Here is a 13,119-nt window from a genome sequence, read left to right on the forward strand (position 1 = left end):
CACTCCTTTCTACCACTTCTTTCTCTTTTACTCCGACGAAGGACTAGCGTCCGAAACGTCAGTAAGTTTTTTCATCTTTTCACGGTGTATAATTTACCTTTTCATCATTACTATAGCAATGTTGTTCAATTTGAGAAATGATATCACTCTCAATATAAGAGAGTGGATATCTGCCATTGAAATAAGAGATGGTTTTCTCTTAGAGTTTAACTTGATTCTTATCTTGAGAGTGCCAAGGTTCTCAATAACAACTATTCTTATTCTGAGAACCCTAATGCTTCTCAATATAAAGTAGAAATGATGTTCATCTTAAGAAATAATCACTCATTTTGAACACAACAAGTATATATATTTTATTGCCAAACTATAGTAACACTTTCAAATATACAATACAACATGGTATCACAACTGCATGACTAGAATTCATATGCCACACTGAACTTCTTGCTAAAAATTGTTCTCTCTCTGTACAATGTATAATTTCTCATTAAACTGGTAAGTGTGACATACTTTAGGATGTAGAGAAATAAGAGAAAAATATCATATGCCCTTGGCAGGATTTGATATATACACACCGAACGCATAATTTCTACTATACTTTAGGATGACTGATTTCACTTGATGCTAATATTTCCTGGCCCTACATTTCTCAATACCAGAGAATAGATATCTACAATTGAGATACCTAATCTTCTAATATCAAGATGCTACATTTCTCAATACCAGAGAATAGATATCTACAATTGAGATACCTAATCTTCTAATATTGAGATGCTACATTTCTCAATACCAGAGAATAGATTTAACAAATCGCACATAGATTTCCATTGTCTGTCCTCTTATTGATCATAGATGACGTCTTAAAATGTTCAAAACTAAAGTGGAACCACGAGCGCAGCGAGTGGTTTCACTGTAAAGTTTTGAACATTTTAAGACGTCATCTATGATCAATAAGAGGACAGACAATGGAAATCTATGTGCGATCTGTTTTTTACAACAAACTGCGAAATGTTTACAAAATAAAATAAGCGAAAAGTTTTTCGAAAATTTGTCATTCAAGGAAAGCAAGGCGATAGACCAAACAGCTCCGATTATTGTGAGCTTTTGAATATTTTCGCTAAGATAGTTAGTTTTCATGATCATTAGAGGACAGAGTACAGAAGTAAGACGAAGGTTTTTCGGTTATTTACTTTTGAAAACTTCAAAGGTTATTTTATGACTTACAAACGTTTTTTCATAAAACACGTCAACATTTCACAACCAAACTTCCTACACTGTGATTGGCTAATTTTGACAGTTCTTTGACAGCCACTGTGAAAGAATGCTTGCTATTGGTCAAAACTTTTGACATTTACTTATAAATGACTTTTTTAGCTAAGTCGAAAAGAGTTTGAGTCAGAACTCAAAGGTTCTAAAAAACGAAGCTTACTAATAAGTTCAGCTAAGAAAAGCAATGTCAATTTCGCTTGACAACATAGACATTCACGTTCTGGATGGAGCAGCCATTGAAGATCGACTCTGGAATGGAGTTAATGGCCATCTCAGACTGTACAAGCTCATTCAAGTCTTTTTCTTCGCAAGTTGCAAAGCGAGATGAATTTTTCACGTCTTCCTCTATCTTTTCTGCCTCCAGAACTAAATATTCGTCGGCAAGACTATCAGCAAGATTAATTTCAAAGTTTGGTTCCTCTTCTGGTTCCATTGTCGACTTTTATTAGCAAAATAAATTCGCAAAATCACAGTCCTTACGATAAAATCCTACCGGCGAGTCTTGTTTTCAAAAACATTACGTCATCCATGTGTCTGTCCTCTTAGTGATCATAGCTCTCAGCCAATCAGAATGTGTTATTTACGTGAGTTGTTGTAAAAATCTACAATTGAGATACCTAATCTTCTAATATTAAGATGATTGATTTCTTAATATAAGAGAATCGATATATCAAACTTAGATATTTAATTCTCTTGTATTGAGAGTTTTACATTCCTCATTTTGATAAATTCCAGAATTTGAAATAAGAGCTTCTTACTTCTTATCTGGGGACCTTAAAATAAGAGTTTTCTTCTTAATTTAAGAAATCAAACTTTTAGAGTGTCATCAGCAATTGCACATCATAAATATTTATTATAGCTTAATTTATGCTAGTTTTGACTGCCAAATAGCAAATACAAGTCGGCGCACGGCTACCATACGAATAGCCACTGCGATAAACCAAACATCAAATAGAGCTAAACGTTTTTCAGGTTAAGAATGAATGATCGGCACTTTGAAACAACGGCCGCAGCACATCAGTGGCAGCATTCAGAGCAGCCACAGCCTATTTGTGTGCCCATCTACGCATCATCAACATTCAAGACTGGAACGGTTGAGCATGCATGTGGTCTGGCTGAAAGCAAGGTATGCTTTAGATAGATCCATGATGTTAATGAAACTTTTATCGAACCATGTGCTGATCATAGTCAGGGCATGGCTAACTCTCAGATGGAACCCTGAAACAACCTCTGGGCTGATCATATATAGTCTGCAGGGCATGGCTTCTCTTAGATCAATTTGGAATTTATCGTGCAGAAAAAACTTTGGGTGTGTCGTTCCAGGTAAAAAGGCTGAGGGCAATCTACAGGGTTCTAACTGGTTTTAGGCCACTTTGAACTAACAGGTTACGTGACCGTATTCCTCTTAAAACGAGCAGCTCTGTTAAAACCGACACCAGAAATAAATAGAACACTTCAATGTTATTTAGTGAGAAGCACTATCATATGGAGGGGGGGGGGGGGGGGGGGGGGGGGGGGGGGGGGGACGAGGGGCACGTGCCTTCCCAAAAAAAGTTTGCTCTAGGCATTTGGCATACAAATGGTACATTGTCCCCCCCTCCTCCTATAATTGAGATCTTGCTATGCCCAGTTGGTGAGAAGGTGAAGTTTTATGTTATACCATGTGAACAGATTGGTTGCCTACTTTCTTTTGTGAATTTGCGTGACCATATATAACCACTAATATGTTTGTCTATACTTTCCTTGGTTGGGAATAACTCGACCCTGCGAGCAGAGTCTCCTTTTTAACTCCTCTATGGGCAAGAGAAGGAGTTAAAAGGAGACTCTGCTCACAGGGTCGAGTTATTCCTGTCATGTTATTACGTAATGATCATTATTGACATGCCTCTCCAAAGTATACAATTTACATGGAAATATATTAAAAATTTTAAATCAAGTTTTTTTCATTTACTTCTTGGAAAAAATTGGTATCAAAGAGATAAAGGCTGGATGCTGGAGTGTCTGCATTTGGAAAATTGTTTGTTTTGTTTTTTGTTTTCTTTTAAAGTAAGGAAAAGTTGAAAAACTGCAACATAACAGGAACTTTCCCAAAATATTTGAAAAATAATGCAAGGCAGGTACATGATATATAATTATAAGCCTAACTTATTCTTATTTTAAGGATGAAGGATATTTCTACACGCGATGGAATAATCCTACAGTAGAAGCAGCAGCACAAGCATTGAATAAACTTGAGGGTGGAGCAGGGACAATGATGTTCTCTTCAGGAATGGCTGCTATTTCTACGGCTTTGCTAGCTACTCTTCATGCTGGTGATCATGTGGTAGCGTAATTTTTTCATAATCATTTGATGTCAAGGATAATGTGTAGTTCTAGAAATTATCCATACCCCCACCCCCCATAGAGGAATTTGGAATTTGGGGGGGTGGGGGTTCAGAGGGAAAAAAAACAATAATTACAGAATTTATATGGAAGAAAATTGAAATTCCCGGGAATAGGGGGGAGTACGTCTGCTCAGTGGGGGTAATGGATAATTCCTGGAACTACACAATATATAATGATCAAACTTTAATTTTTGTCCCAAGGTGGATTGAAGGCAGTGCCAGGGGGGTACGATTGAAAATAGGGGGGATGTTTGTCGAACCTTTTAGGTACTTATGTATTTGGTACAACTTCAGGGGTGTCACAAATCTAAATTTATTAGACCACTTAATAATTTCCCCTGCCAAAATGGCTGTATCAAGCATCTATGGCTGGTCAGAGTTGTTAATGTTCCATGTTTATAGAAACTTCAGAGCTCTCTCTCTTGTGCAAATTACGATACTTCCTCTATTAACAGGGCTGTAATTAGGGGGGAGCACAGGGTGCACGTGCACCCCCCCCATAAAAGCTTAAGGTCCGCTCATCCATCTCCTTTTTTTTGGTTCTGCTTTCTTTTGGTTACTTTTTTTTTTTTTTTGGTTCTGCAAATTATTGCCTGTGCACCTCCCTGCAAGATCCCTAGTTACACCACTGAGTTGGTAATAAAAAACAAACAATGGTCTGATTTTATTCGATGTGCACCCTCCCTGTAAAAGTCCTGGTTAGGGCGGTGATTAAGCCCAAGCTTCTGTTAAACCCCCCTTCTATAATAAGCCCTCAGTCTGAGGTGCCAAAAATTATATAAGTTTCCAGCCTTATAAGAGGGTGCCAATTGGGTTAGTATAGTTAACTGGCAATTGGCCAAAAAAAATAGTAGTTAACTGACAAATAACCTAAAATTATTAGTTAACAGTTAACTGATATTTTATTGCTTTGGTCAATATTATGGCCAGCGCTTGTAAAATTATTATCAGTTAACAGACAATAATTGTCTGTTAACTGATAATAATTTTACAAGCGCTGGCCATAATATTGACCTAAAAATTAGTAAACTGACAATCCGGTATCCCTATCCACACCCCCAGGACATTAAGCAAGGTTGTGGTCCTTTTCCCTTGGAAGGCCTTTGAAAGTCATTTCACCAATTGAGATTATGAATAAAGAAAATATTTTTCCTTCGTACTAGGTGGCACCCAAAGTTGTATACAGTGGAACTCTACATCTGATAAAGAATTTGCTGCCAATGTATGGCATAGAAGTTAGCTTGATAGATGCAGGGAAGACTGCGGATATTATTCAAGCCTACAAAGATGCTGTTAAAGAAAATACTAAGGTATGTGTACATGTAATATTTAAATAACATCGTTTGCACCTACACAGGAACACCAGACAATAAAACATATTCTTAACTATTTTCTGTAACTCATGTATATTTGCAGGGGTGGCAGAAGCTAAAAATCTTTGGGGGGCACTGCAAAAATCTTTGGGTGGGGGGGCAGTGAAGATTATATTTAACGCTATGTGATAATGACTATGTTTTGCTTGATTGCGAATGCATGCGCCGTAAAAAAATGATTAAGAACCCCTCCACTTCTCTTGTATGTATTCCACCCCCTCCTGTTTTCTGAGACCATTGATAGTTTAGTCTGCTTGAATTAATTTTCCTCTTCAGGTTTTATATGGTGAGACACCTTGTAACCCAATGATGACTATTCTTGACCTAGAGGAATTTGGCCGGCTGGGAAAAAGCTTTGGGAGAAATATTGTAACCATGGTAGATAGCACTTTTGCATCTCCATTCATTCAGAATCCAGTCCGACATGGAGTGGATGTAGTCATTCATAGCTGGTAATAATTTTTAAGTTCACAAGTATTTAAAATATGTCAACCATCAAGGACTTACTTGTTGTCTTTCATTCTGAGTCTTGTACATACAGTAAAAAATTGAGATTTCTGGTCAAGATGCGCATATATAAGAACTTTGATATTCAAACTCGTTATTGAGTACTGCAGGGCACTTTTTGGATGATTGTGAGGAGGATGGGAAATCAATGATAAGATATGATTATATTCTGCTATTGACTGATACTGGATGGAGGATTGTGAAAGGGACTACAGGTAACAGTCTAGATTATCATCTTTTACATAAAGATCAAACTGCAGATCCAGTGATGTAGCAGTATGCAAAGCACCTCTTTCTTTCTAGTAGAACTTTTAATTTCAGTGTTTAATTTTCAGCTCAAAGTACATTGGTGGTCACAGTGACATCATAGCAGGTGCTATTACAGCTGCTACTCCTGAACTTGCACATAAGATTCATGATACACAAAAGATTTTGGGTGGGTGCCTGGTAAGTGCCTTTATATAATCATAATCATAATCATAATCATAATCATAATCATAATCATAATCATAATGAGTGAACGAGTGAATGAGTGAACGAGTGAATGAGTGAATGAGAGAATGAGTGAGAGCTAGAGAAGCATTGAACAATTTTTAAGTGTGGAGTGAAGTCTGAGGCTCTAGGAAAGAGCGGTTATAGGATGGGTAGAGCATCGGGCTTGGAGAATAGAAGACATGTATGAGGGTACAGATTATGAAGTATTTTATAGGTCAGAAGTAGAATCTTAAAAATTGACTGGGATTTAATAGGTACCAATGAACAGCCTTAAGTGAAGGAGTAGCGTGTTCATTACAGCGAGTCCCCGTTATTAGATGGCATAGGCTGCAGAATTTTGAACATGCTGCAGCTTAGAGAGATATCTTTGTTGTCTGATTAAAAAAATCTTTGATAAACAAACTTAACCAGCAGTACTCTAGTATATCATTCTGCAAGTTAAAATAGAAGCTTTGCACCATCACATGATGACAGGAGGCAGTAATAAGTGAATCTTGTTTAATCTGCTTTACATGAGAAAGAATTCAGTTTCCAAGGGGAAAAGAATACACTTGAATAAATCCATCGTTGTGCTTCCTGTGTCATGGCTGTCATCATGCAAGGGTGCAAAGCCTCTAGACTGGTACCATATAATTTTTTTTTTCAATTTCAGTCTCCTTTCGATGGTTTTCTGTTACTGCGTGGTATCAAAACCCTGCATGTTCGTATGGAGAGACACTCTGCTAATGCCATGGATATAGCATCATTCCTTCAAAACCATCCAAAGGTTGTTTGCAAGCTTCAATAATAAACTAATGCTTATTTAGCTTTTTTATCATAATGTAGGCAACTAAGGTTCTAGCTTGCAATTGGGCACTCAATCTGTCTTAATTTGCACATCATGTTTTTGGTCAACAATTTTGCCCTTTATAGATAAAATAATAAATTTTTTTCTGGATAACGTCACTCAAGTTTTTGAAAATTCGAGTTCAGAAGCAACAAGGATTTTTTTAAAAACCTTTAGAAAACTCATTAGTAATTCATGAGGAAAACACAATGGAAATCATGACCATGGAGGTGATTTTATATCTCATGTAGATTCGTCTTCATTTGCATAAACTTTAACTTGGATTTTCTCTATCAAACTTGGTTCATTTCGTAAAGAATTCAGTACAATATGAGAACATACATCATGAGTTTTCTAAGCCGTTCAATAAACTCGCAGATCGTGTTTTATCGGGTCTAAAACCACTCGGCTACGCCTCGTGTTTTATACGCGATAAAACACTCCTGCTCGTTTATTAAACAGTACTTAAAGCACCTGTGAAACTAATTATTCATTTTAATGGCCCCATATACTTATTTCCAGGTAACCACTGTGCATTATCCTGGTTTGTCGACTCATCCTCATCACAGTTTGGCGAAGAAGCAGATGAAACATTTTGGTGGCATGTTGTGTTTTGAAGTCAAAGGTGGATTAGCTGAAGCTACCACATTTGTTGAGGTAATGACATTTAACAGATTCCTAGACATCTGCAATAATGAAGTGATTCCAATTTATTGCAATATTTGTATTGATTCTCTGTTTATAAATAAATAGAGTCTGAAGGTAATTAAACTTGCTGTATCACTTGGAGGGACAGACAGTCTTGCTGAAGTGGTGTCTGTTATGACGCATACTGACAAATATATGACGCCAGAAATGAAAGAAGAGGGAGGAATTAAAGACTCTCTTGTCAGAATAAGGTGAGCTATGATGCTAATATCTGCAACCTTAATGTTTAGTAGTTCCAAACATTATACAAGCTCAGTAGTTGTAAACTGTTTGTTGAAATTTGGTTTTTCACTGCTGTGTTTGCTTTTTCATTTTTGGTCTTATGTACCCCCTCCCACCTAATTGGCACATTTTTTGGTTGGGGAGAAAAACCTCTGCTCGCAGGGTACGGCAGCAAGTATGAGAAAGAGGGTGCTGAAAACATTATTTGACGTCAGACAATTCTTACCAAGCCGACTATGTGAAACACAAGGAGGTCTCAATAAACAGTTTCGGTAAATGCTATTTCATGCATTCTGGGGAAGGTTTGAGCAAGAAAAGGTGCGTTCCAAGAAAATGGATCCCAAACTAAAAGGGAAGTGTTGTCCCATCAGACCCTCACCTAAATCTTATAAGATAAAATTTTGAACAGTTTTTCCTTTGCCTTCTAGTATTGGGCTTGAACATGTTGATGATCTTAAAAAGGACATTCAACAAGCTTTGGAGAAGATTCCCTGATCTTTCCAATCCTTGAAAGGGACCAAAGAATGATAACTGCTGCATTCAACAAAAATTACTGAAGCATACTAAAATCTTACTTGAACTTTGCTAAAATCAATATTTCAAAATTTTCAGGGGAAGGAATTTTAAACACTGTGTAAAAATATTTACTGCAGATGTACTAAATGGTTTGACATTATTCCTTTGTGGGAGTAAATGAAGAAATAGAAAATGTGCGCGCATGCTATGCGCTGTCATAAAGCATGCAGGGGTTGGCAGAACACGAGAGAAGTGTTAGGAGAAGCACGACAGGTAGCGGAGTGCTTCTGGACACTTCTCAAGTGTTCTGCCAACCCCTGCATGCTTTATGACTGCACACAGCACAGCAAGATAGTTTTTTATTTCTTTTATAAAATACAAATTACAATAATAGATAGGAATGAAGCACCGGAAAGTGCACACGCGTGCAATGTGCTCTCATAAAGCACGCGCTCCAAACCAATCAGAGTGCGACATTCATAACAGTTATTTTATGAAATATTTTAACCACTTCAATTAGATTGAACAGGTAATCATAGGAAATATCTGAGAGACATGAATGAAAAACATGTAAAACCCATTTATTAAAAACGATTTAATAGTTGAATTTCTGATTAAAATATCTACAAATTTACATTCAATATTTAAGAGATTTAGTTTATTTAATCTACTCATAAATATGAAGCTGTAAAAAATTGAGGTAATTTCATGGAAGAAATAATTATTAATGTTATTTAAAAATGACAACAAAAAGGAGGGTGGAATGGAATTTTTTAATATAGTTTTATATAAAAATTAATTTGTAATGTTCTTCATATTCTAGATCTCTTAACTTATGATCTTAAATACTAGAAAACTACTATTGCTTGGTACTTATAATTCACCCTTTTTTAAATATTTATTTATGCAATGAAAGAGTAAGACTAAAGTTTAATATTAAGCACGTAAAATGGTAATGGTGTGACTGATGATATGAATAAAGTGTGTCCCTTTACTCATTTTATGGTTAAACTCTTCCAATTGTTTAAAGGTTGTCAGCTAATATCCATACATTTTGCACTTGTTGACATCTTTGTCAGCACATTCTCTTGTTTTATCAAAGTATATAAAATAACCATCTTTTCTTTGGAGCTTTTTAACATAATTGTTGTGAGGCCAGCGATCCTGCAGAGAGATTGAAAACTTTATAAAGCAGATAAAAAGATTTGTACATGATTTTTGGAATCAATTTAACATAAGTCCTAAGGGTTTATGATTATGGCCTCTTCAAAGGAATCTAGATCACCAAAATGGAAATTAACTGAAGAAAGGCTTCCTGTGAAAATGATCTACAAGAAACCACCTCTCACTAGGATATCTCTACAGGAGCCCTTTCTGTGGCAAAGGTGAGAGTTTCCAGTAGATTAGAGGCTAGTTAATTAACCTTTTCGGCTCTAGCTTGGATTGTGTTACGATCACCAAAAAGTTCGGACATTGTTCTCGGATTCCCATACAAATTCACTGACTTTAAAGAGAAAATTTAGGTAGATTGCTTTAGTTAGCTATCTTAACAGCAGTAAGAAAAGCTTCAATCAAGCTAGAAAAATGATTATTTACTTGTATTTAGAGAACTAACTAAACATTAACCAAGTAAATAGTTCATTCAGAGTCAGTACATTTGTACGGAAATTCGAGAACAATGTCTGATTTTTTTTGGTGACCATAACACAATATAAAAGAATTTAAAGCCCCGTGATGGCTAGCACCGAAAAGGTGAATTGAATGATTTCTCAAATAAGCATTTGTTTTGCAAGTTGTTTTACTGCAACTTTCATAAACATGTGAACTCTGCCACTGAGTCAATATATATATATATATACGCATACTTCCCAGTGGAGCATAATACGACACGAGCAATGTCACTAACACAAGGTTTCCAAGGCAACATAGTTATCGAAAATACTTGGCCAGCTCAGTCTGCCATTGCTAGAAAGTGTCCTCTCCTTTATCATAACTAGCTAGAAGTGTGTGATGCAACTCAAAAGGACTCTAAATTAACAGAGATGGCATATATAGGAGACAAGGCCATGATTACTAGCTGAATAATACATTATCTGAAGGGTTGTCTTTACTCTTAGACTAGTAAATATTTACAATAAATCAGGCCAAGGAATCAATTCCAAGTTGTTTTTTAAGAGTAATTAATACATAATAGCTTATGTTTTTGTTTTTCATGTATTTTGAAAAGGAATAAAAGGGAATTCTTATCATTTGTTTCTTTCAATTTTCACTGAATGGCAGTTACTAAACTTAGTAGGCAAATAAGAAAAGGTTTTCTTTCGATTATCATTTTAAAAGCATCATAATTGTAATAGATATTGGCCAAAAGAAAGTAAATAAATGAAAATGTTCCACTTTATATTTATATCCCCATGAGCTCACAAGCATTAAGCTTAAACTTTATACTTACAGCAGACCTTCCTTTTACTACTTCATATTCTACTTCGTCTCTGTATCCAGCTATTTGAAATCTATAAGCTAAAAAGGGAAAAACAATATGAGCTTTATTTATTCAATCCTTCTAGGGCCTTATATGTTATGGGCCAAAAATTCAAATGGCCTAATTTAATCTTTGACAACAGCTGTTAAGTTTTCCAGTTCACCAAGAAGCTTACAATTACAGTTTTGCTTCTTTTACCTTCTTCAACTTCTTCTGACCAGTGTTTAGGTCTTGATACAGATTTGGGTTTTGCTTGTGTTACTGCTGCTGCCATCCTGTATCGACAGGAAGAAATAAGGAAAAAATCAGAAATAAAAGCAAGCAAACAACTAAAATATACTGAGAACCGAAAAATATAGCTTCACTTCAACGCTGAACAAAGGTTAAAGTCACAGAAAAACCATTAATAAAAAACTTTAGATGGAAATAAGTTTTTACATCTAGTTTAAGTCTAATGAACATTAAGTCTTAGCTTATCTATGAAATATTAAACTAAAGAAAAAGATTGAGAACAAAAATGCAAACTACTGACTGTTTGAACAGAAAGGTGAAATCGAACCAACTCAGAATTATTTCATTTTTTAGTAAATTTATCAATTCGATTAGATTACTTTATCTTAGATACTTACATTATAAAACGGGAATATTTTCTAAGATCTAGACGAGACCAACGTACCTTGTATTTTAGAAGGTTTCAAATCAACTGTTTATAAAAGAACGCTACGCGACGTCAAATACGTTCACTAGTCCGCTCCTGATTGGTTCAAATAGCACGGGAGCGTTTAGTTGTCATGACAACCACATAACAAATGAATAAATTATTATGCTGATTGGCATGGAAACGGAAACCATGAGATGACTTGAAAACACAGGGTGACCGCTAAAATGTTTGTTTTTCAACATACATACATAAAGTACATACATACAACAGTGAATCATAAGATTGTTCTTCGAAATGATTTATAGTTGCTATGATGTAAATATGTGGTTAAAATTTTGAAATTCGTTTAGAAATGTTTAGAGTAGGTGACGTCAGAGTAGAGTAGTACTATTTTAGGTGACGTCACGCAAATTTGAATTGGGCTAAAATATAAACGGTTCCCTTATTAGATCAGGAATTTTCTACGGTGTTGACATTCAGGCTTGATTGACCACAGGGAGCCCAATCTAGATTAAAGTGAATGGTGAAAATAAATGGGGCTTTCTTGGCGCGCGCGCTACCTTCCAACTTCGTTCAACAAATTGCAAATACGCGGATAATAATAATTCATTACGTCAACATTGCGCCCTCGACACCATGACAAGCAACTGTCGAATCAGGGCAAAGGTGCTGTTCACGTGTTATCTTGATTTGGAAGCTCAACCAACTAAATACTCCATGCATGTTGAAACCAGGTCCTCCAGGTCCTCCAGGTATCCCAGCTTACCCTGGAACCAGGGTCTAGTTATAAAGGAAAAAACAAAGGCGCGCGCGAAAAAAATGTTCTAGTGCATTTTTTATTGATTTTTTTACTCTTTAATTTTTCCGGTTTTATTTCCACCATTCACTTTATTCTAAATAGCGCAGCGCAGTCGTAACGTCATATAAACGAAGACAAAGGCGAAATTCGGACAAACAAACTTACAAGTTACTTTCAGCAGATAATTTTCACAGCCGATCGCAGTTGATCTTAGTTTACATGGGTTATTATTGTAACTTTAAGTAGAAATAATAAAATCGGTTCGTATAATCCTCGTAGCGGTTAAACAGAATGCAATGTTTGTCCGAATCTTTAAGCTATTTTTAGAATCAGTACGCTGCGCTATTGGGCTCCCTGTGAGTGGATCCGCATACTACTTTGACAATGTGATGACGAAATTTGTTGTCAATACGGAGGACAGACACATCAAAAACTGATGTCTATTTGAGTTTTTTTTACAATAACAAAAACGATAAAAATTCTCATTTTTAGCGATCAAAACAACCAACGGAAAGAGCGCGCACTCGTTGACGTTAGCTTTAACCAATCAGCACGCGAGAAATTTGTATTTTATTGTAAAATGATAATTTGAAGTCACGTTTATCTTTAATGGAAATTTCTAGAAAGGTCAAGCAAATTTTCTCGTATATTCCAGAAAGTTCTGCCTCGGCTTTAGAATTCCTTTTAAAATTATTTTACTGCTTTTTTTTTCAAATCAAATTTTCGTCCCTTTTCTGTGGTCGAGCTCCCCAATTTGAATTCATAATCATCGCCAGTAATTCTTTTTGTCCAATTAAATTTACATTCAGATTTTGAATTTTGCTCAAAATTGTCTAGAATATTCTAGAGCGTTGTGGATAATAGGTGAAGACACTCGAAC

General features: G+C 35.8%; 2 protein-coding genes across 4 annotated transcripts; one reads left to right on the forward strand and one right to left on the reverse strand.

Annotated features, from left to right (window-relative positions):
• Positions 1-1,757: 1,757 nt before the first annotated feature.
• Positions 1,758-8,937, forward strand: LOC116299492 (uncharacterized). 2 transcript variants are annotated; one of them, XM_089031598.1, is made up of 10 exons: positions 1,758-1,853; positions 2,242-2,395; positions 3,431-3,592; positions 4,817-4,963; positions 5,303-5,478; positions 5,869-5,980; positions 6,681-6,794; positions 7,377-7,511; positions 7,608-7,753; positions 8,213-8,937. In XM_089031598.1, exons 2-10 carry the CDS (start codon positions 2,249-2,251, stop codon positions 8,277-8,279), a joined length of 1,206 nt encoding a protein of 401 aa, XP_088887724.1. In that variant the 5' UTR covers positions 1,758-1,853; positions 2,242-2,248; the 3' UTR covers positions 8,280-8,937. The 2 variants fall into 2 exon arrangements, with proteins under 2 accessions (XP_088887724.1, XP_031564012.1); XM_031708152.2 differs by lacking the exon at positions 1,758-1,853 and having other exon boundaries at positions 2,056-2,395.
• Positions 8,938-9,165: 228 nt separating this feature from the next.
• On the reverse strand, positions 9,166-11,521 carry LOC116299495 (meiosis expressed gene 1 protein homolog). 2 transcript variants are annotated; one of them, XM_031708157.2, is made up of 4 exons: positions 11,456-11,521; positions 10,978-11,054; positions 10,750-10,817; positions 9,166-9,464 (listed from the first exon to the last, which is right to left on the reverse strand). In XM_031708157.2, exons 2-4 carry the CDS (start codon positions 11,051-11,053, stop codon positions 9,339-9,341), a joined length of 270 nt encoding a protein of 89 aa, XP_031564017.1. In that variant the 5' UTR covers position 11,054; positions 11,456-11,521; the 3' UTR covers positions 9,166-9,338. The 2 variants fall into 2 exon arrangements, with proteins under 2 accessions (XP_031564017.1, XP_031564016.1); XM_031708156.2 differs by having other exon boundaries at positions 9,169-9,464; positions 11,409-11,512.
• Between the last annotated feature and the right edge of the window lie 1,598 nt (positions 11,522-13,119).

The sequence above is a fragment of the Actinia tenebrosa genome, unplaced genomic scaffold (genome assembly GCF_029948245.1).
Source record: "Actinia tenebrosa isolate PJP-AT-01 unplaced genomic scaffold, QUT_ActTen_1.0 PGA_scaffold17__23_contigs__length_9995812, whole genome shotgun sequence".
NCBI classification, from domain to species: Eukaryota; Metazoa; Cnidaria; class Anthozoa; order Actiniaria; family Actiniidae; genus Actinia; species Actinia tenebrosa.

Coding starts and splice junctions, on each gene's coding strand:
- LOC116299492 (XM_089031598.1), top strand. CDS start 2,249: ATGAATGATCGGCACTTTGAAACAACGGCCGCAGCACATCAGTGGCAG. Junction 3,593..4,816: donor TTCATGCTGGTGATCATGTG/GTAGCGTAATTT, acceptor CCTTCGTACTAG/GTGGCACCCAAAGTTGTATA. Junction 5,981..6,680: donor AGATTTTGGGTGGGTGCCTG/GTAAGTGCCTTT, acceptor TTTCAATTTCAG/TCTCCTTTCGATGGTTTTCT.
- LOC116299495 (XM_031708156.2), bottom strand. Junction 10,818..10,977: donor GTCAGAAGAAGTTGAAGAAG/GTAAAAGAAGCA, acceptor TTCCCTTTTTAG/CTTATAGATTTCAAATAGCT. Junction 9,465..10,749: donor TAGTAAAAGGAAGGTCTGCT/GTAAGTATAAAG, acceptor ATCTCTCTGCAG/GATCGCTGGCCTCACAACAA.